Here is a 23,980-nt window from a genome sequence, read left to right on the forward strand (position 1 = left end):
TGGAGTGCGCATTACGCTACCGGTTTATCTTGAACCCCAACCCTCCTTTATTAAGATGATGAGAAAGTGTTTCCCTGTCACTCACTCAGTATTGGTCTGCTTAACAACAACAGCCAGCTATACACTGATTTATTTATTTAATCTCACTCTCACTCTCACTTCACACAGCAACAATTAAAAAATCATAAAAAGTGGAAAAGAAACAAAGCCCAGATTTAAAATCACAATCTAGAGAGAGAAACAAGCACAGACTATGAAACCATCTATCTCCCAATTTCTCTCTCTAAAACCGCCGTCTCCTTCTCAGACCAGCCGCTGCAGCATTTTCTCTGCGACTCTCGCTCGGACCAGCACTTGGATGTGACTGGTTTCGGCATCGGTTAGATCGACCATGGCGGAGGTTTCCGGCGAGGGAGTAGCGGAGGCGACGGTGTCCACGCCGGCGCCGCCGTTGGCGGTGTCTGGATCTTTCAAGGAAGGGAAGAGCTCTTCGCGGAGGCGCGCGCATTCGATGAGGCCGAGCCTCGACGCGGACGAGTTCATGAACCTGTTGCACGGTTCGGATCCGGTGAAGGTGGAGCTTAATCGCTTGGAGAATGAAGTGAGAGGTGCGAAAATGCGACTCGATCTGACGAGTTCTTAACCTGATTTTGCTCCTTCACTAATGACTCTCACTCACTGTGTTGTGTGTTTGTAGATAAGGACAGAGAATTATCAGAAGCGCAGGCAGAGATCAAAGCCTTGAGGCTCTCCGAACGACTCAGAGAAAAGGCCGTTGAAGAGGTTACCTTCTAATTTTCGCCTTCGTTGTACTATTCAACTGAAATTAAATTAATTACAGATTTCCAAAATGATCATTGCTGTTACTGTTAGTGTTAGGACTTAGGATTATGGAAGCTTTATTACTAATTTTTTCAGGTTTTTACTTTTGCGCTGGACAATGCTTCTTTGCTGATTGGTTTTATTACTTACCAAAGAGAGATTTTTTTATATATATATATTATTGTTACTACAAAGTACTCTGTATATGTCCGTGTTCGTTTGTTGGTGATATTGATTCGAGTTTGCTTTTGGTGTTTTTATTGTATATATTTTGTTGTTCTAGAGTCATTATTTATGTCAGTTTTTCCGTGTCATATATTTATGCAAGTAATTGTAATTATGTTTTGGCTGATGTAGAGGGTGGGGTTACTTTGTCAGTTTTATATTTTAACCTTATTGGTGGTGTTATAATGATTTCAATTATTTCTTGTGCATGGTTTACTTGAAAACTTGTCCCTATGCCATAATTTCACTTATTCATGCTACTGCTGTTTTTTCATCATTTTGCGTCAACTTGAAATGTAACTGTATTTTCTGTTTTTTTTTTTTCCTTGCACTGTAGCTTACTGAAGAATTGTCAAGGGTTGAGGGGAAGCTGAAATTAACAGAATCTCTTCTAGAAAGCAAAGTAATGCTTGAAGCCTCTATCAAGCTTAGTGAGAGGTAAATTTTTTAGGTTACGTGGTGTGTTTAATAAACTGGGTATTTCTTGCAGAATCTTGAAATAAAGAAAATCAATGATGAAAAAAAAGCATCGATGGCAGCTCAGTTTGCAGCTGAAGCCACTCTTCGAAGGGTCCATGCTGCTCAGAAGGACGATGACATGCCTCCTATAGAGGCCATTCTTGCTCCTCTGGAGGCTGAACTTAAGCTTGCACGGCAAGAGGTATTATTACACTGGTCTTCTATGAACAGTGATTCCCATGAGAAGAAACTGATGAAGGGGACCGAAGCTGACTTGTCATAGGTGATTTATGTCATTATTTTCTTCAATTTGTTTCTTACAGATTGCTAAACTTCAAGATGATAACAAAGCTTTAGATCGTCTTACCAAATCTAAAGAAGCAGCACTTATTGAAGCTGAGAAGACTGTACAGATTGCCTTGGCTAAAGCCTCCATGGTGGATGATCTCCAAAATAAAAATCAAGAGCTAATTAAACAGATTGAGATTTGCCAGGTATTTGCAATTTCGTATGGTGTTTCCCTCTCCAAGTATGCCAGCCTTAATAATGTAATTTCTTATATTTGGTTTTGGTATCATCATCACCTCTCCTAGGAAGAAAATAAAATTTTGGACAAAATGCATAGACTGAAGGTGGCAGAGGTTGAAAAGCTTACCCAAACCGTGAGAGAACTAGAAGAGGCTGTCCTTGCAGGTGGTGCAGCTGCCAATGCTGTGAGAGATTATCAACGGAAAGTTCAAGAAATGAATGTAATGTGTTAAATTTACCAACTTTACTCTTCTAGTTTGTTTACTCAATTATTACACTGATCCACCTAAAAGCATCTTAATTGTTGCATGATTTGTTTTGACACTATATAGGAAGAAAGAAAAACTCTTGACCGAGAGTTAGCTCGTGCCAAGGTAACAGCAAACAGAGTAGCTGTAGTGGTTGCAAATGAATGGAAAGATGCTAATGACAAAGTGATGCCTGTGAAACAATGGCTTGAAGAACGACGATTTTTGCAGGTGAATATTATTTCTGATTCCTTTGGATTTAAACTTTCGTGGTTTTTTTTAAAGTATATATCTTCCTGCATTTGGCTTCCCCTTCAATGTGGTTTTCATTTTGTTTTTACCAAACTACACTCTTATAGGGAGAGATGCAACAACTTCGGGACAAGCTTGCTATAACTGAGCGCACTGCAAAGTCTGAAGCACAGTTAAAAGTAATAATCTGGTTTTTCAGCCCCCATGTATTAGCTTAGGAGATTACTTCTGCTGTTACTCAAGGTAAACCTTTTACAATTTTCAGGAAAAATATCAATTAAGGCTTAAAGTGCTACAGGATAGTTTGAGAGAAACTTCTAACAGTATTAATCGCGGCACCTCAGAGGGAAGATGTGTTAGCAATGGGCCTTCTCGACGTCAATCCCTAGGGGGATCTGATAACATCTCAAAACTAGCATCTAATGGGTTTTTGAAGAGATCACCGTCCACTCAAATTAGGTCTTCTGTGTCTTCAAGCACAGTTTTGAAGCATGCCAAAGGCACATCTAAATCATTTGATGGTGGCACAAGGTCATTAGAAAGGAGTAAAATTCTTCTAAATGGAAAGCCTCCAAGTTACTCATTCAATCAGTCTTCTGAAGGAACCAAAGACGGGGAGGAAAATGATAAATGGAAAGGAAATTCCGATGATAAACCAAATGACTTACCTACAGTTGATACAGAGGATAGTGTTCCGGGAGTTTTGTATGATTTGCTGCAGAAAGAGGTCTTAGCCTTGAGGAAAGCTGGTCATGAGAAAGATCAAAGCCTAAAAGATAAAGATGATGCCATTGAAGTTAGTATTTATTTGTTTTTGGATATTAATCTTAGATTTCTAATTGATAATTATAATCTTAGCTAACTGTTGCAATGGTTGTTATCTGTCAGATGCTGGCAAAGAAAGTAGATACATTGACCAAAGCCATGGAAGTTGAGGCAAAGAAGATGAGAAGAGAAGTAGCTTCCATGGAGAAGGAGGTAGCTGCGATGCGTGTGGAAAAAGAACAAGAGAGCAGAGCAAAGCGTTTCAGCAATGTAAAGGGCACTGTGAACAGTGCTCAGCATCAGCTTGTTTCTGGAAGGTATCATTTTGTTTTTGTTTTTTGGTTTAATTCTTGTGCAATTTGTTCAATGGAGTACTGTGTCTTGCTGTTCTATAAATGATTTTGTTACTATGAACTTTGTGCATCTTATGGATTCATTTTCTTCCTTATTTCACTGTTACTTTCTCCTCACCTAGTGGGATAAGACTTTGTTGTTGTTGTTGTGTTTGTGTATTTCACTGTTACTTTCCAGGTATATTTCATTAAGTGTTTCTGTTCAAGGTTACTTGTGAACTATTTTGATTTCCTGAATTTTAGTTTACGGGATGTGCATTTGTTTATGGTCTCTCTTTGCACTGAATATCACCCGTAATCTACCTATTAGATAATTTTGTTTTCACCTGGGCCTCTTGTTTTGGTAACTGAACAATGCCTAGGCTTTTTAACAAATGCGATGAAGTGATGTGCATTGAAAAACTTTACATCAATTTTCTGAAAAAGGAAGAACATCGTTATAGATCCTAACTTATATTTGGTATCTCTTTGCATATATGGTACATCTTTTACCTCACCTTGGCATTATTTACATAAATTATCTGTCAGATGTTATGATTTTGTTTCAGGTCTTCTGTAAATACACATTATTTCTAGAATGTTTCTCTATATTGTCCTCTTGTGTGAGAATATTTTCCTTCAAATGACACTACCAAATATTTTTTAACATATTGTTGTCATTTCTACCAAACTTCTTAAACTACGTTTGCATGTAATTGTCAAAATCCCCGTAGGCATAGTATTTATTTTGTTGATGCTTTGTCAACAATTGTTCAATTTGCAAAAACTCCTGAATGACTGATCGGGAATGTTACATTTGCGCAGAAATGTGGCACGGGGAGGATTAACACGCAGCACACAATGACAATATGTCTCTTGAAGAGGCACTAAGGAGTGAACTTTCATAGCATCGTTCTTCTGCCCTTCTTTGTTTACTTAATTTTTTTTCTCTTGTCTTCCCCCCCACCCCAATTGATTATAAGATTGTAACTGGCATTCCGATGTCCATTGTTTATGTTATTGGCCGTGGATTGATGGTGAGAAGAGAGTTTAAGGAATCGGTATGCGTCTGACATAGACTCTTGTATTTCCTGCTTAGAGAGAGATCGGCTAAGAAGCCAGGCAAAGGAAGAAAATTAACTTGGAGCTAACCTTCAGCTTTTCTTTGAGTGGCTGTGTGGTTGTATAGGTAGCTTTATATCCCCCCTTTCTCCTTTTTGCAGTTGATATTTGTAATACGCAGATAGTGTGATTGTGTCCTCTCATCACAGGTTTGTTAATATCTTTGTAATCAGATCAAGATCTAAACTTATTTGGCTGTGTTATACATTAATAGTTTCAAGTTGATTTACAATTTCATGTTTGTGTGAAGCACGAAGGGCTGCCTTTTTATTACTCCGTTGTTAAAACTTGGTAATATCCGTACCAGTAAGCCACAATAACCTGGCTTAAAGAATATATGCACGACAAGTGGTTGTTTGCTAACAACGTTTTAATCTAAAACTAGTTTTTGTAGGAAATTTGTTGGTAATGCTTTAGAGTAAAACTCGCTCCATTAAATTGCATTGTCTTTCTTTCTTTTCTTTTCTTTTTTGAAAATTATACTCCTCTGGCTCCATTAAATGTTCACAAATTGAAAACTTATTGAATATTTGTTCGAGGCTCTTCAAATTGAGAATGATGATACTTTATTCGGGATAAGCCACTAATATTCTTTATTAATAATTGATTTGTATAAACCTTATTCTTAAAAAAAAAAAAAAAGTCGTAGTGAATGTGATTTCTTTGGGCTGAAATCGATCCAAATTCAAGGGATATGTTAGGTGCACCCAGCAATTAGGTGAATGAGTAAAATTATTTTTGTGTCAAAGTTTGAAAATAAAACTAATTTTTTAAAAAATAATTCCTTCTTCCGGAAGAAGGTTCTTCCCGTAGAACAATTTATTCTATCGGAAGAACCTTCCTCCGGAGAAGTTACCGGAAGAACTTCCGGATGAACAATTTGTTCTACTGGAAGAACCTTCTTCTGGAAGAAGTTCTTTCGGTAGTTTCTCCGGAAGAAGGTTCTTCCGGAAGAACAAAGTTAAAATTCTTCCGGTAGCTTCTTCGGAAGAACAAAGCTACCGGAAGAAGTTCTTTCGGTAGTTTCTCCGGAAGAACCTTCTTCTGGAAGAAATTATTTTTTTTTAAATTAGTTTTATTTTCAAACTTTGGCACAAGGACAATTTTGTCCATTCACCTAATTGTTGGGTGCACCTAGCATGTCCCCAAATTCAATTGTCAAAAGCTCTGCAAATCACACCCCCTACCATACCCATTCCAACCGAGTTGAAAGAGACGACCCTTGCCTAGCGTCGGCCTTCACAGTGTGGTATGTATGTCTCATCCGGTCTCAACAGTCAAACGATTGCAGAAATTGAAGACAAAAACATCCAAGAATATGAACTTCACATTGGCTGCTGAAACGGTATAGAAAAATGTCATGAAAGGAGATAAATTATAAATATAAAGCCTGTGTGTTTTATGGTTTTTTGTGATCTACTTCCATACTGATGATACTTTCATGACCATTCTAACGGTGTGTTCAATTTCCTGTTAAGAAACTTCAAAAGTCAAAATCAAAACCATAGCTTGGGTCAAAACTACAACAGGCATGCTTTTGCCCATGTTTGGAGCTTTTCAAACAGAAATCCACACGCACACAAAGGAGCTATACCGCCCTATAAATTTCTTTAACAAATTTTAATTTGATTGATTTGCATGTTGCAGAGAGCCTTAATAATTGACATTTTCAGCTTACTTAAATACACCAAGAGACTTCAAAATTCTGTTGTACTATTAGTTTATTATTAAATAATGGAGGAAACAACTAACACTGCATATTATTAAGGTTTCAAACTTTATTCCGCCTCCAAAGACAATTGCGCATAACGAATAAATAGAAAAATTGATGTCATCTATTGGCAATACAAATGCAATAACAGTACAAATGGGGACAATAGATAAAATTAATTCTCCAATTGATGACAGTATTACTTTGCAATGGTTTTACCAACTGTAGCAAAAACCAAAAAATTGTGGAGCTAAAGAGAAACAGTTCGTCTGTATAATACTTCATCATCACTCTCCTCTTCCTCATCTGACACTATGCCATTCCCTGGTAGCTCTAATTTCCCTCCCATGCAGAATCTGGGGCCTACACTTTCAGTTTCAATGTAATGACCCTGCAACCTCTCTTCAAACCTCTGGTCAGTACAGTTCAGCATCCAATTCAAGGAACACCTTATCCCTTTACTCTTCAGCCTCTGGTATCTGGGTTTGATCCTGGACTCCAAACCATAAGTAAAGTACTCCGGGAATTCCACAAGCTCTTGCAAGGGCCTCCCCATCTCACTCTTGAAGAGGTAATAGTTGTTCTTCATGAGCTCAACTCTCAGTGCCACCAACTGAGGACACTTGATCACCATACTTGCCACGTCCTGCGCGTGTATCATCCTTCCAAGGAGGAACTCTACCGGCTTCATAACCATATGTTGGTGGAGGCTAACCACCTGTGGCATGTTCTCTACCACACGTGCAAACCCTTCAGGATCAACCTTAAGCTTCAAACTGAAAAAGTACTGCTGCGTGGACAACTTAGCCTTAAGAGGCAGCCCGAGAATCTGCGGATATTGAGCAATAATCGAAGCCAAACACTCCCTCTTCACACCAAAACTAGTCAAACATTCCACATTAGATTTCATAGTCTCCTCAAGATCATAGCCAAGAACATAAGCTCTCTTCTCCAACATCCTCGCCAAAACCTTCTACGGCAGCCCTATATCGACCAAGTAATCAACCAACGGCTTAATCACAGTCCCAACTCTCATCCCTAAAAAATAAGGATACTGAGTGACCATTGGACCAATATCTCTAGGGTTCACACCAATACTAACAAGATAAGCCACTGAAGCCAAGAAGTTCAGGGTACTTTTGCAGCACATAACCAATATCATCTTTCTCCACATCAAGCCCTCTAAGGAACTTAACAACAGGAGCAAGCTCAACTATGACACTGGCATGCAACACCTGCGGGTAATTCTTAACGAATCCACCAAGCTTGGGCCTTGCAATCCCTATTTTTTCCAAGTACCCCAACACGGGGATCATGTTTTTTCTGACACTGCACCCCAACATAAGAGGGTAATTGTTAATGTCGTCGACGGTGAGACCTAATTTTTGGAGAAACTCGACGCGCTCGCGCATGACGTCGACGGTGGAGGGAAGCTCGAGGTCGTGCAGTTGGTCGGGGATGATTCCCAAACACTTGAGGTAATCGAAGATGATTACTCGCGAAACGAGTTCTCCTTGCGACCCTGGATTACGCCCCATGTTACCGATGGCATCTCGTATTCGGGGAGTTTCGATACTGATGCTTGGGTTCCATAATAAACCCTAAGGGTTTTGGAAAGGGGGTTGTGTTGAAAAAACGCATTGGCGTGGTGGGGAATTAGCTCAGAAACGTTTAGGGTTGATAACAAGTTGAGGACTTTTCTTCTAGTGACCATTGATTGAAGTGAAGCTCCAACAAAAGCCCAACAGTTCCTCTTTTGTTCGTTAGGCCTCATCCAACATATAAATATTTTCTTACTTTTTTTTTAATTCAGTTATTTTAATACTTTGTTGCCAATGTTAGAATATTAACCATGTTAATAAAAAAAATATGTTTGAATTCAGTTTCTTGAGCTAATATTTTTATTCGTAAAATGATCATATTTAATTTAATTTTTATCTATAGCTATTTTTTTATTATATGTTAACACAAATTTGAAATGCCTTTTAAGACAAAATAAGCAATTTAGTTATTTTTAATATTGTAACAAGAAAACACAGTTGCGAATATGTTTGAATTTAAATTTTTATTTCATTTATTCGGAGGGTGTCAATGTCATGTCACAATATCATTCAAAAAATGACTTTAGAACTACCTTCTTTTCATTTGCTCAACCCTCATAGGAACTTACGAAATGACGATTTGCCCCATCACATACAAATGAAATAAGAACCGTTTGGTTCCTTGTTTGGTTCTCCTCCATTAATTTTTTTTTTCTGTTGATGCTGGTTTCTCCGTTTTGAAATTCCCATCTGTTTGGATGCACTAATCCTGCATCCCTCGAAGCGCGTTTGATCTAAAACCATAAACCTCTGTCTCGTCAGATCTCCTTCTTCCGTTCAGTAAACCTGTCCTTCGATCCGATCTGATCTATTTTCCGAATCCAAAATGGCGACGATGACAAGCTTGATCGGTCTCATCAATAAGATCCAACGAGCCTGCACCGTTTTGGGCGATCACGGTGGCGAGGGCTTGTCGCTTTGGGAGGCTCTTCCCTCCGTCGCCGTCGTCGGTGGACAGGTACCGAACCAACATCTTCTCCATTCTAACTACAATGCTTTCTATCTGCTTCTTCTTTTAAAAAAAAAATCATTTTGTGGAATATTAGAGCTCAGGGAAATCGTCGGTGCTAGAAAGTGTGGTCGGAAGAGATTTTCTGCCTCGTGGATCTGGTGAATCTCACTCTCTTTCTTACTATGTTCTCGTTATTTCGCTGACCAAAATAAAAAAAAATTTCTCGTTATTTCACGATATCTCTTTAGCAATTTAGTTCATAAAGTGGTTACTTAGTGTGAAATGAAACACCATTAAGCAAAAGTGGTTACTGTTGTTTGGTAAGAAAATATGAAGATTTTTTTAGAGATTTGTGTTAACTGTAAATAGCTTATCCCAGGGGTCTATTATTATTATTCTGTTTTCCGTGGAAGATGGTTATTGGTTATAACTTATTTCCTTTCCTCTGAATGGTTTTTTTTTTTTACTTTTTTTTTCGGTTTTGTTTTCTTGAAGGTATTGTTACACGGAGGCCACTAGTGCTGCAACTTCACAAGACGGAAGATGGGACACAGGAGTATGCTGAGTTTCTTCACATACCAAGAAGGAGATTCACCGACTTTGGTAAATGAAGTTTCTAACTAAATTTTTCTATTTCTGTTTTAGCCAGATGTGCAATAATGAGTGGATAACATCACGTACAGCCAGCAGCTTGAATAATCTTCAGTTCATTTGTTTATTAATATAAGTGTAAATAATTTTGCTAGTACTCTAGCTTTGAAATGAAAATAGATGGGCCTGTTTTAGCTTGGGGATTTATTATGTTTGTCTGTGTGTCCGTTGTTCAGTGTGGGGCTAACGAGTAACAGCTGCAGTTAGAGCTTATACAATTGTAGTGTAATGTCTTGAATCTCGATTAATTGGTTCTCTAACGTTCCTTTAATGCCTGTGCAGCTGCTGTGAGGAAGGAAATATCGGATGAAACAGATCGTATAACTGGGAAGACAAAGCAAATTTCTAATATTCCAATTCACCTCAGCATTTATTCTCCAAATGGTTTGTATTTGTATTGGCCGTTGATAACATGACAAAAATCTTGAAAGCATTTGATTGATAACTTATAAATTATTTTAAAACCGTCCTGAATGTCTTTCTTATCATTTCCACCTCATTGAACATTTGATTGTGGTGGCTAATGATGGTTTATGATTTAAAACATGGCTACATTTTGTGAAGTAGTTGAATGAATCTTCTCTTCCAAAACTTGTAGGACTTAATCTTCTGTTTTATTTCTTCAAGTTGCCTGCCCTACATGACTCAGATGTGTAGAATAGTTGGTGAATAATGAACAATATTCATATTTCATAGCATTAACTTAACAGTGCACTCTGGCAGCAATTGAAGCTTTATGGCTGTTTAGGTTGCTGATTTAGTTTCTGTGTAAATGCTATGTATTCTCAAGTTTTGGGCCCTAGTTGCAAAAGATTTTGGTTTTTTGGAAATCACGGTAAACAATGATTTCAGGGAAAATTTTAGGTTGACTCTAATAGTTTTGAGAATCATTATAAACAGTGATAGTTCTGGTATAGTTTCTAGTTCACTTCAGATAGGCTTAACATTTTTTTAGGTTTGAAAATTTCCTTGCCGTATGCACTAGCTGGTTATTAAATTTTGGAAATCATAATTAATTTCTTTTGGTTGAAGAACATCAGCTCTCTCTTTTAATCCTTACCCTCCTTGTTGGGAAATGGGAATATTAAAGATGTAGTTAATTCTTTCTATATGACATTTTGGTTTGAGATGTCAGATGTATGATGATTTTATGTGGCTTTTTTTGCAGTTGTGAACTTAACCCTCATAGATCTTCCTGGGTTAACAAAGGTTGCAGTAGGTAAGCCTCAATATATTTCCCAGTATGGTTTTACAAATTGATTAGTATTCTGAGAAGACTCATCAGAATCTGACATAATGAAAATTTGCAGAGGGACAACAGGAGAGTATTGTTCAAGATATTGAAAATATGGTCCGTTCTTATGTTGAGAAGGTAATTAACTATTAAGCAAACTGAACTACCTTTCTAATATACTTCTGCCAAATTCGTTGTCTATGTTTGTTCATATAGATTACCTTCTTGATGTTTCTTCTGAATGATCTAACTGAGTTCTCTTTGATTGTGAAGCCAAACTGCATTATCTTAGCTATCTCTCCTGCAAATCAAGATATTGCTACTTCTGATGCCATAAAAATCGCAAGAGAAGTTGACCCTTCAGGTATGGCTGTTTATATTGGAAGGAATTCCAAGGGTAGACGCTGTCTCTTCCAATTTTCTTTTTTCTCATTCTTTCTTGGCCAACATTTATTTAGAAAAAACTTTTCTTCTTTTATATTTTTTTCAGGTGAAAGAACATTTGGTGTTGTTACCAAACTTGATCTTATGGATAAAGGAACTAATGCAGTTGACGTATGTTTTCTTTACAAATATCACCATCTTCTGTTTCAGTGTTCAGTAACTTAAATTGACTTTGATGCATTTAAATAAGAGTATATAGTTTATTGTTGAGTGCAAGTTGCAAAATGATGGAAGTTTTTTATGTGAATCCTGAAGGTTCTCGAGGGAAGGCAATACAGGCTGCAGCATCCATGGGTTGGAATTGTGAACCGTTCACAAGCTGATATTAATAGAAATGTAGACATGATTGCTGCTCGTAGGAAGGAGCGTGAATATTTTGAGACAAGTCCTGAATATGGACATTTGGCACATAAAATGGGCTCAGAATATCTTGCTAAGCTTCTATCCCAGGTAATCTCTTTCCTATTTTTATTTAATTCAAGTAATTTTCAGTAACATTTTGATATATTACTAACTTGCTATTCTTCAATGGATTTCTGATTGTTCCTTTGATGGTTTTTAATAACTACAGCATTTGGAGCAAGTTATCAGGCAGAAGATACCTAGTATCATTGCCTTAATAAATAAGACTATTGACGAGCTTAATGCAGAGTTGGACCGTATTGGCAGGCCAATTGCTGTGGACTCAGGGGTCAGAACAGAAACCTATGCTGAAATAAATCTTCTTTGATTTGAAAATACTTGATTTCTGAGTGTTTTAAGTGGTGCTTTTTGATTATGTAGGCCCAACTTTACACTATTTTAGAGATGTGTCGTGCATTTGACAAAGTGTTTAGAGAACACCTGGACGGAGGGTAAGTGCTCTTATTGAGCTCTAGAATTGGCTTCTAGTATACTTTTGTTTTCTTTTCATAACAAATAATTATGCAACTCTTTTTTTTATGCCTTATGGTTTTAACCTTTTTAGATGGTTAATCTATTTGATTAACCAACTAATTTCTATTTCAGACGTCCTGGTGGGGACCGGATATATGGAGTTTTTGATCACCAATTACCGGCTGCTTTAAAAAAGCTCCCTTTCGATCGCCATCTTTCCTTAAAAAATGTCCAGAGAGTTGTCACTGAAGCTGATGGGTATCAGCCCCATCTGATTGCTCCAGAGCAGGGTTATAGAAGACTCATTGAAGGGTCTATTGGCTATTTCAAAGGCCCAGCTGAAGCCTCTGTGGATGCTGTAATCTTCTTGACTTTATTACATTTTGTTTTAATCTGGCATCCTATTCCTCGGTCTGATGAAATTACCAGATATTGATACGAAATACTTGTTTAGACGTGTGTCCTTTACAGATGCTGTACTGCTTCTTTTTTTTTTTTTCAAAATAAAGCTTTATCACCTTTTAAGTGATCCATCTTATTGTTGATCCCGGCAGAAGGTAATTATGAAGGATTTCAAGGCCAAATGAAGTTAGTGAAAATCATGAGATCATATGAATATATATAAGCACACTATTGTGAATGGCCTCAATAGTTTCCTCTTCTTTTCTCCCACTTCAACCCAAACCTGGACCATTCTTTTCTCCCACTTCAACCCAAAATCATTGATCCCTGCTGAATTCTTTTTGCTTTCTGAATCTCTTTCTAATCATAGATCATTTCCCATGGTGAAATCCTGTTGTATTCCATACCAAAAACTATAAATTTGAAATTTGTTTCTCATACTCATTGTTGGCACTTGGCATGTTTCAGTCTACCACATGATGGCTGTTTAACCCGTGTTTTTCCTTTTCTTTTTGTTACTAAAATGAAATAAAGAAGTTACTCCACAAGGAATGGTTTTCCTCATTTACATTTCTGTAATAAGTGTTTGTTCTTGTTCTTTTTTGTATTAAATTGCCCAGTGAGATTTTGTTCTTTCCATTTATAAATTACATGCTTCTTCTATTCTACAGGTCCACTTTGTTTTAAAAGAACTTGTGCGGAAGTCAATTTCAGAAACTGAGGTAAGCAATGTTTTAGTTGATGCAACCCTTTTCTGACAGATCATGATTTTAAAATAAACATGGGAGTTGGATGTGACTGTTTGTATTTTACATCTAATTCATGCGGCCAAGGTAATTATTAGGGTTCCTTTTCAAACATTAACTTTAGAATTTGAAGGGAATTAGGGTGAATTTGGATGGGGAAAAACACTAGGGAAGAGAGAATTAAATCTTACAGTTGTTCTACTTGATGACATGTAGGAACTAAAAAGATTTCCGACACTTTCAAATGATATAGCTACTGCTGCAAATGAAGCTCTGGAAAAATTCCGAGAAGAAAGCAGGAAAACAGTTTTACGGTTGGTCGATATGGAGTCTAGCTATTTAACAGTGGAATTTTTCAGGAAGATTCATTTTGAACCAGAAAAGAATCCAAACGGACCACCAAATCCAAATCGGAATGGTCCCCCCAATATGGATAGTTATACTGACAATCACCTGCGCAAAATTGGTACATAATTTTCTGAGCCTTTTTGCAACAATTAAGTATAATATTGTTGTTTTTAAAACTTGTCTTATATTAAAAGTAAGTTATTTTATGTTTGTAATCAATGTATTGGAACTTCTTTTTCTAATTTTTTGCTAGCATGTGTTGTTTTCAATTAAAAAAGGTGATTTTTTAATAGACAAACTTTTTCATAAGCTCATTCGCACTAAAATATTAAAAAAAGTTAGGCTTTTGGGGAAAATGTTTACATCCCTTATCTCTCATAGTTTCATATTATGTGTAAGTTTTTGGTACTATAAAATAGTGAGATGCATTGAAATTTTAACCTTCAACATCTCTTTTTAAAGGATGGTTTAAATTTAAATGTGATAATCCCACTTAATTTGGAATTGGCTTCGTCACTGTTTTTACAGATCTACCAGGTTATACATTCATTATTCTGTTCGTTGTTACAGGATCAAATGTAAATTCCTATATCGGTATGGTTTGTGATACACTTAAGAATACTATACCAAAGGCCGTGGTTCATTGTCAAGTTAGAGAGGCTAAGAGATCATTGCTAAACCACTTTTATGTTCATGTTGGGAGGAAGGAGGTATGATTTTTCCCATCTTAGGCACAATCTTCTCTCGTTCCTTGAATATGTTATTTTCAAGGTGTAGATAAGTTATAATTACGTTTGGGTTGTGTGAATTTACTTGTATTAAAATTACAATGCCTATGTCCATGGGAAAACTTAATGAACTTGGTCCAAGTATCTCATTAAGCTTACGGAATAATTCTTTTTTTTTTTTGTCAATATCATGAAGTACATGTAGAAAATGGTGCATACGATGAGTCTAACTACACTGTTGGATTAAGTTTTTGAAATTATTGATAAAAATATGGACGTGAGAAGATATTGGTTTTGAATTTGGATTGGAAATGATGATATGTTTGGGACAGTCGTTAGTCAGGCTCCCCGTGGCTGTGTATTTGTACTTTATTTAAGTGTATTGTAGGATATTTAGTGGATCATATACTATAGCTCATATATGCAAATTAACAAAGGTTTTATGGGAAAGACAATAGAAAGTTGGCTACTTCCCTTGTGAAAATTGTTTTAGCAAATAGTCAGGCACAATATTAGGGATTTATTGGTTTAGAATTTGATGAAAGCAGCATTTTGCAACATTATGTGGCAATTATAACTGATTCTGGGTGGTATTATGCAGAAGGAGAAATTGGGTGCTATGTTGGACGAAGACCCGGCCCTTATGGAAAGGAGAAATCAAATAGCTAAAAGGCTTGAATTATACAAGCAAGCTAGGGATGATATTGACTCCGTGGCTTGGAAATAATGAGATCCCAGGGTTTGCAACAGATGTTACGAGCAAGATTTGTTATAGAATTGATCATTCTTACTATTTTTTAATCAAACACGAACAGAAAAGTCTACGGTTATGGCAAGTTGAATTCGCACTTGCGAATAATTCTTTTGGCCCACAGACCACAGTGTATAAAGCATCCGAGTTCTATGTTGTGATATTATGTAACTTACGAGTTGTTCAGATATTTGGTTTTTACGACCATATTGATTATTTTCAAAGGACTTTTTCCATTTTATTAAATCACTTTATTTTCTTTCTCTGCTATATAAGTTTGAATTAGAGGCGTCAAAGGTTAACAAACTGTCAAATAAAACCGAGGTGACCATTTGCGTAGCAATAATCTAGCCTATTTTTCTTTACCGAAAGCAATAAACTAGCTTATAAATACTAGTCTTTATAGTTTTATTAAATGTTTTAATAAATGACCATTCACAGTTGTAAAAATTTGAATTTCACCCTTCTGATTTCTGAATGATGACCATGTAAATTGCATTAATAGGTAGTAGTATTTATCATCATTTGCACTTTAGCGATGTTGAATCGTTATATATTTTCACTGACTTCGTTATAAAATTTCATAATTAACTAGGACCTGATTGAAAACTAGTAAATTTTAGAAAATTGTCCAATAACGTGAAGAAGAAATTGGCACAACTATAATGACACGAAAGTAATTTAATTACTAAAAGTTATCGAAAAACAGCCATATTGAAAGTAGAAACAGAAATATTTTTTTTTTATAACAGATATTATTACTTTACTTCTGTGTACGACATCGGACATCCTACACTAAATAAATAAATGGCCAATCATAGTTATAATTTTACTCTTACTATTTACATACCATTTTTTCTAAGTACACCCCCATACCCCCTTTCTATTCAACTACTCCTTATATCCTTTTTCTTAAAGAATTACACTCATTTTGCTTTCTAGAAATGTCTTTCCAAAAAATTACATATACTTTTTTTAGAAATGTATTTCTGGAACTATAATTTATAGTTTTGGAAATATACTTCCAAAATATGTATATATTTTTTTAATAAAATATCATTTAAGAATTAAGATGGTTGATGAGAAATAAAAAAAAAGGTGATAAACATTTATCTTATTTCCTTGTTTGTTAATCTTATTTTTATCATATCATTAGTGTTCTTTAAATTTTATCTAAAATCTTATTTTCATCTTATTTTTATTATTCTTGAAACCTTAATTTTAAACTATCTTTACCATATATTTATTATATAATACTGTATTTTCGTCATTATTATACAATATTTTGTGTTTTCCTTCATGTGGTACTGCATTTTAAGTTATGTTCATCACTAATTTCATATATTATACACCTTAATTACAAAGTAAAGCTTTTGACGATGATTTCTTTCCTTTAAGTGTATTCATGCATTTTCTAATACAAGTCTACATCAATGGTTCAATGTCATATGAAATTAGTGATGAACATACCTTGAATTGCATTGTCACATGAAGGAAAATACAAAATATTATATAATAATGATGAAAATACGGTATTATATAATAAATATATGATGAAGTTAGTTAAAAATTAGGATTTAAAGAATAATAAAAATAAGATGAAAATAAGATTTTAGATAATATTTAAAGAACATTAATGATAAGACGAAAATAAGACTAACAAATATGGATATAAAATAAGTATTTATCATTTTTTTAATTTTTCGCCAACTATTTTAATTTTTAAGTGATATTTTACTAAAAAAATACATACTTATTCCAGAAATATATCTCTGAAACTATGAATCATAGTTCTGGAGATACATCCCTGGAATAAGTATATGTGATTTTAGAAAGGAAAAGGGATTACTTCTTTAAGAAAAATGGTATAATGGATAATTGGAGGTAGAAAGGGAGGGGGTATGGGATGTACTTGGAAAAACAAGGGTGTAAATAGCAAGAGCCTATAATTTTTGTGCAATGGTTAAATTTCGAGAGCTTATAACTTCGCTATAGGCTAAAGTTTAGGCCTTCATTTACTTTTAATCCGCATAACTATTTTTCCTTGAATTTCTTTCCGAATCTACCCGCCAGTTTCTTTGTTTCTTCGTAATATTATATATCAGAGTTAATATAAAAAAATAATAATAAATGAATTAATTATTAACAAAACTAATTGTAAAAGAAAAAGGAGGGATGATACAACAGCCAAGAACTCTATGATGTACAGAGGAGCCAGATGACATCATATATCATTCAAAAACACTGGTAATACACACGTCATTTCATATAACAATCATGTAATAGTGGCTCATATACAAAAACCAAACTGCTAAAGGAAAGCCACCCAAAACCTTTTTGCAACCAAAATCTTGTCTTGAGAGAAGAGGGTCTGGTTTTATGCACTTCACAGGTCAGAGTCCTGTCGACTTGCCAAGCATAACTCATGCAACTCATTCAGTATCCATTCCTCCCCAGTGTGTCCACCCAACACCAACACCCTTGTCCCTCCAACCACACAAGTGCTATGACCCCAAGCAAATTTCGGCGGTTGCCCAGGAACATTGAGGATCCTCCAGGATGGTTTTTCTTCAGAGGGGTCCAACAGAAAGAGCTGAGATGGTGAGTGAAGACCAGCAATGGAACCTCCAAATATAATGATCCTCCCACAAGGCATGCTGACAGCAACATGATCCAGCCTAGGAGGAGGAACAACAGCACTTTGACTCGCTAACCCTGTGAATGCGCTATATTCTAGTTGCCTCCATTGTGGTTGTTCATCTTCTAAGTCAATTGTATAAGCCTCGCCTGATCGTAGCCGCAAGTGTCCACTCTTGGCAAGTCCTCCAAACATTAGAATCTTAGTCCTCCCATAGACTGAGAGTGAGTGCCCCAACCGAGAAGGAGGAGCCCATGAAGTTGGAATTTCTCTCCATGTTGGATTATCTGTTGTGAGGTCCAGTAAATATGTGTCACTAAGAAGTACCCCAGCATCTGTGCACCCGCCGGAGACAACCAATTTGGACCCTTCAATTGTGCAAGAGCTATGCCATGATCTAGGAAGTGGTGGTGTTCCACCACAAACCTCCCTCCATGTTGGCTGTTGAGCATCCAAATCAAGCACAAACACATCATTGAGCAATCCCTGCCTACCACACCCACCAAAAACCACCAACCAAGAACCATTTAAGCATGAGAGCGTGTGGCCCCACCTTCCGGGAGGGGATGATTTCACACTAACCCTGCGCCATTCTGGATTTTTAGCATCAAGATTTAGAACAAAAGTGTCATCCATAGGTTGCATATCCACTCCTTCACCTCCAAACAATACAAGTCGGTTTCCTGCAGCACAAGCACTGAAATTGCAGCGTGAAGGCTCCACTGCACCTCCAACTGTCAGTTTTCTCCAACAAACAGCTTCGAGAGTGGTAAGTTCCCGAGTCAGACGACCCCATCCTAACTTCTTGGTCATCAGTTCCAATGTGCCCGTCACTTCTTTGCCCCACGCATTTTGACATACCATCTTCCTGACATGCTCGTTCTTTGTTAATTGACGGATCCTCCTGCATACAGACCCAATGGATGCAACATCCCTCGGTGTCAAGCGTGACAAAATGTTGTGAGCCAAGACTTCATCAGAAAGCTGAAGAATGCCACACATCTCTTGGTGCTGACTGTACAATGATTGTCCACTCTTAGGATTATATTTACCAGTCTTATCAAAATCTTGATTGCAAGTCTCTTTGAAGACTGGATATGAGACACGGTTCAGATCTATATTTGCCTCAGAAAAGAGTTGGATACCTATCACATGTGTCACAGTTCCATCATCGTCATGAATTGGCGCAAGTCTCAGTCTGTTCACCAAAGGAGTACCATCCTTTCTGAAATTCAGAAGTTCACCTTGGAACTCAACACCTTCCTCGAGGCATCTTCTAATCTCAGACACAACAACAGGATCCACCAAAGGGTGCCTCCTCTGAGCTCGAGGATCTCTATACTGTAAGAACCGACTGAAACAAGAGAAATTTCAAAGCAATTATTGGGACTTTTTTTCCTTCTAAAAATGACCCAAATCAGTATAAAGGAAATCAATCTGCGGTTATTACATGAATAAGGAAGGAATTGGAAGAAGGATTTAAAAGAAAATAAACTCTTAACTAGCTAGCTTCCCTATATTATTGACAATAGGAAAGTCACATATTTAATCAATATCCTCCTATCAAAAATCCTTTTCAGAGGCAGTTGAAGAACAGGCCCAAACAGATGATAAAAATTGTATCATAAAATTCCAAGTACCCATTTTTTTAAAAATCAAACTTAAAAAGGTATTCCTCAAACAGTAAATCATTCACATTTCTACTATTTTTTTGTGTGTGGTTACACAGAGGAAAATCTATATTTTACAATATTTGAATATTTATTATATTTAGTTTTGGATTGGATACTTCGTAAATTTCGCTGAAAATTAATTATGACACTAACAAGGAAAATTAGAAGTGCTCAGCTGATCACAACTTTCACCATGCAACCATATTGTAAAAAAGTAAAAACAAGGGTTCCAAAAGGATTGAATTAAAAAAGAGTGAAAAAAAATACTTCAGCTTGGAAAATCATAGAAATGGAGAAACATGAAGTTTAATAGAAGAGCTAACCATAGAAAATGCAAAATTGTCGAAAAATACCCAACTGAGGGATAAAACATTACTTATCTGGCAACCAAATTCATAATTCAGTAAAAATGTAGCTTGCAAAAGCCGTCAGAATAATGAATTTTGATACAATAGAACCCCGCATCTTAACTAGATGACACAATGGAAAACATCCAAAACTTCAACTGAAGCATAGATCTGAAAGAACAGAATCATTTGAAAGACCCGAAAAAGGGTTTCAACCCAATAAAGTAAAAATTAGAGTGAAATGCACAAAAGAGCGAAACCCCAGATTTAAAAGGGTCAGAATTTGGAGAAAAGGAAACGAGAGAGAAAAGGAAGAAAATCCTTACCAATTGCGACCGAGGGCCTCGTCAGCACGATATCCAGTGGAGATTTCAAAGACCTTGTTGACATATATGATGGGAAAATCGGGTTCAAGAGCATCAGATACAACAAAGGAAGTGGGTGTTGTTGGGTAGAAGAAAAATCCTGGCTTTAAAGGAAGCTCACTCTCTTCTTCTTCATAAACTTCTTCTTCTTCATTCCTCATGCATTTCAATCTCTTCCCAGTGTTCCGAACATCCTCTTTCTCTTTTGTCACAGCCATGTGATGATTCAACAATCTCTGCACAACTGCTTCCCTTCCTTCTCTGACAATATTAAAGATGTTGGAGTGGTGTGACGGAAATGCCCCCGGGAGAGGCGTGAATTACTACGAGTGGGGCTGTGGCAGTTTCGTAGTTTGTGGGGGAAAGGAGGGGTCAAATGAAGAGGGAATGGAGTCAACGTGGGGAACACTAACCTGAGAATGAGATGATATTTTGTTTGATAGAAAAATATCTGCAAGTGAATTCCGACCACGTCATAGGAATAGGAATGGAAGGAGGAAGATATTTTTACAATGGATATCTCTAATCTAACAACTGCAACAACTACCTCTTATTATTCTATTTCAAATCAAGACAAATATCATCTCACACCCTTTCTTTCAAATATTTTTTTTTATTATCAATGGATATTTATTAAAAATTAATATAAATTCATGATTTATTAAGTTTTTTACTTGAATTAATAATAAAGAGTTTGTCCAGTATGAAATTATTTCTCCTTCCGGTAAAGAGTTATTTTCAAGACGTATTGAGATATATGAAAAATAATATTTTAAACGTCTTTGTTTAAATATCTTCAAAATTGAAAGTTGCTCCCACGTAGTCATGTCTTCTTCGCTTTACACATAAATATCCATCCACGTCAAAATTATGACCACATGGATAATTATCAATTACCAAATAAAAGCTCTTATTAAATCAATATGACATAGCAAAACAAAAATATGATTAAAGTGCAAAAAAAAAAAAGAATTTGATAAGTTAATTGCAAAACAAATTTATGAGGGTCGAAATTTAGAATTTGATTCATTAAAATAAAATATTGTATATTGATTCGGTAATATAAAAGTGTGTTTTGCGCGGTTAAATTTATACTGTCATTGGGTTTGATAAGTTCCAAATGTTTAGTGGCTTAGCCTTTTTGTCTGATTAAATTTCCAGCTTTTCACCATCAAAATAAAATGTTTAGCGGCTAAGTTTGAAAAAATCACAAGATATAATTATGTGTATTTTAGCCTTAAAAAATCTATTAAAAGAAATAACGGCCGATCACAATGCATAATTATTAATTTTTAAAAAAGATAAAATATTTTTTCCCTACAAATATCGAAATATTCGGAATCCTTCTTTAAGAAATTTTGATTATTTTTTTGATCATCACAAAATATAAATGTATAATATTTTAACTTAAAACCGGATTTAGGATATTTGTCTTACATGTCAATATGAGTGGGACAACACCTCAAGTTTTAGTTGATATATAATAAAGATCTGACATTGACACGTAAGATTAGACCTCCTAAATAATTTTGAATCAAAATATCACACATTTATATTTTGTGATGATGAAAAACATACTCCAAAATTTATATGGATAAATTTTAAACATTTAGATATTTATAAGGATAAAAAAGTCCAAAAAGAAAGAGACTAAGGTTATGTTAGGTAAGAATTTTTAGATAGTTTTTCATTATTTTTAATAGATGAAAAAATTCGTTTGTCTTTTCGGTAAACAAGTTTTTTAATAGTTTCTTATGTTTTTGGGAAAGTGACTTGAAGTAGAAATTTTAAAATACAAGCTTTTTAGCTTCTAGTTTTTGTATATTTTCTCATTTTTATTCTTAATATATTTATCTAATTTCTTGATTACCTTTTTAAATATATTATGATTTTATTATTTTTATATCATTTTATACTTTTTAACTACTTATATAATAAGTTTTATAGAATATTTATAATCTAATAAGCTAACTTTTCAGTTTTCAACCACCAACTAACCTTCCAGTTGGTTTTGCTGAATATAGTCTAAGGCTATATTCGACTTTATGCTATATTTGATAAGGTATTTAAGTTTGTTTTTAGTTATTTATTATTGAAAATTTTGTTTGATTATTTGGTAAACAAACTTTTTTAAGTAACTTCTAACATCTTTTAAATGTTATTTAAAATAATATTTTTTAAAACGTTAACCTTTTACTTTATATATATATATTTTCCATTTTTATCTTCAACATATTCATATAATTTTTTAGTTTTTTTTAAATAAATCATAACTTTATTATTTTTCAATCATTTTACACTTTTTAATTATTTTAACAACTAATTTTACTGAACTCTTATAATTTAATAAATTAATTTTTCAAGCTTTCAATTGCTTTCTGTTACCAACAACTTTTCAACTAATTTTATTAAGCAAAACCTATACATTTTTTCTAATTTTTTTATTTTTTTGGTTTCTTGCAATGCAAATTGTTGCCGTATGTACACGATAACATGTACCGCACAAAGTATTGTTGTGTTTATTGTGTGCTGTTGTACATACCGCACGAAGTAATAGATAACTTAATAAAGTCAAATAAAAGTATAATATTAGGAAAAATAAAGTAAAAAGTATAAAAATAGTAAATTATAAACTTAGGCACACTCTAATATAACCATATACCAAGTCAAGTTGATGGATATAAACTTGTGTGTTTTTATTACCCAATACATAGATTAATAGCACGGATCTAGAGGGAGGGAGCAGGGGCTCGAGATGTTTTTTCTTGAGAATTATATATATATATATATATATATATATATATATATAAATTAATTGTATTTGTTGTTTTATTGTAATGATTAAAGTGATAATTAGTGTAAAATTAATTATGTGTTTTTCTCATTATTTAATATAAAAATTAGTTTCAATTTTATGTGTAAAAATAGTAATTTTTTAAAATTATTATTTATTAAAAGTTAGACATCTAAATAATTATAAAGGAAGAAAAAAAATTATATTTCCCTTTATAAGGTTTCTTGGATCGTCCTGTGGATCAAGATTGTTTGTATATATTTAGTAGTTTTCTTATACAACAAAAAAGTAAAGGACAAAAACATAAAATAAATTCAAATATGAATCAATGCATTAAAGAGGTCAAAAGGGGAGTGAATTTTCTGGAACCAGGCTATTTTAGGGGGTGAAGTTTATTAAAAATAAAAAGATGGGAGTAGAAATAGCAAATTGCCTTTAGAAGAGATGGAGTGAATGTGATTGGGCTGGTCCGTTGATGGTTTGGGCCGACCCAACAAAATGCAAAGCAGTAGCCATTCAACGCGAATTGGAGAACAAAGCCAACGATCTCCGCAAGCTTCAAAAGGGAAAGCTTTCCATTAATATACTTTTCTGTTACTCTTTATTTTCACCTTTCTAATTACTTCAGCCAGCAGAAAAAAGAGAAAATAGGTACATTAGAGGAATCTGTTGTTTATAAGTGCAAATGAGAAGCATTTCTCTTGGATAGTATGTACTCTGTAGGAGGTCAATTTCAGGCTATTGGGAAGTGCAAATGAGAAACATTTCTCTTTGAATTGTTGTTTACGTAAGGTCTTCCATCTGTCTTTCTTTCCTTGTAAAGCACAGCCAAATGGAGGGGAGTAGAGTTTAGGGTCCTAAATGAATTGTAAGTTCCAACTAAAATGCAAATTTACATTTGAACACATACACACTTAATAGAAATTAACAGATAAGAAAAACAAACATTTTATTAAACTTAAATTG

General features: G+C 35.0%; 3 protein-coding genes and 1 pseudogene across 3 annotated transcripts; 2 read left to right on the forward strand and 2 right to left on the reverse strand.

Annotated features, from left to right (window-relative positions):
• Positions 1–87: 87 nt before the first annotated feature.
• LOC100796575 (microtubule-associated protein 70-2) lies at positions 88–4,982 on the forward strand. Its single transcript, XM_003525178.5, has 11 exons — positions 88–608; positions 698–783; positions 1,385–1,450; positions 1,538–1,708; positions 1,830–2,000; positions 2,100–2,255; positions 2,367–2,513; positions 2,642–2,713; positions 2,800–3,330; positions 3,423–3,616; positions 4,457–4,982. The coding sequence occupies exons 1-11, from the start codon at positions 392–394 to the stop codon at positions 4,494–4,496; spliced, it is 1,851 nt and encodes a 616-aa protein (XP_003525226.1). The 5' UTR covers positions 88–391; the 3' UTR covers positions 4,497–4,982.
• A 1,648-nt stretch (positions 4,983–6,630) lies between these two features.
• Positions 6,631–8,251, reverse strand: LOC100811472 (transcription termination factor MTERF4, chloroplastic-like; annotated as a pseudogene).
• Positions 8,252–8,552: 301 nt separating this feature from the next.
• Positions 8,553–15,443, forward strand: LOC100795694 (dynamin-related protein 1C). The gene is made up of 16 exons (XM_003525176.5): positions 8,553–9,023; positions 9,112–9,175; positions 9,513–9,620; positions 9,951–10,052; positions 10,837–10,887; positions 10,979–11,040; positions 11,176–11,266; positions 11,393–11,457; positions 11,602–11,796; positions 11,918–12,037; positions 12,130–12,200; positions 12,355–12,580; positions 13,296–13,346; positions 13,587–13,836; positions 14,289–14,428; positions 15,048–15,443. The coding sequence occupies exons 1-16, from the start codon at positions 8,892–8,894 to the stop codon at positions 15,171–15,173; spliced, it is 1,854 nt and encodes a 617-aa protein (XP_003525224.1). The 5' UTR covers positions 8,553–8,891; the 3' UTR covers positions 15,174–15,443.
• A 1,930-nt stretch (positions 15,444–17,373) lies between these two features.
• FKF1 (circadian clock-associated FKF1) lies at positions 17,374–20,462 on the reverse strand. The gene is made up of 2 exons (NM_001248957.2): positions 20,182–20,462; positions 17,374–19,189 (listed from the first exon to the last, which is right to left on the reverse strand). The coding sequence occupies exons 1-2, from the start codon at positions 20,436–20,438 to the stop codon at positions 17,584–17,586; spliced, it is 1,863 nt and encodes a 620-aa protein (NP_001235886.2). The 5' UTR covers positions 20,439–20,462; the 3' UTR covers positions 17,374–17,583.
• Positions 20,463–23,980: the final 3,518 nt, after the last annotated feature.

Source organism: Glycine max, chromosome 5, assembly GCF_000004515.6.
Source record: "Glycine max cultivar Williams 82 chromosome 5, Glycine_max_v4.0, whole genome shotgun sequence".
In the NCBI taxonomy this organism is placed as follows: domain Eukaryota; kingdom Viridiplantae; phylum Streptophyta; class Magnoliopsida; order Fabales; family Fabaceae; genus Glycine; species Glycine max.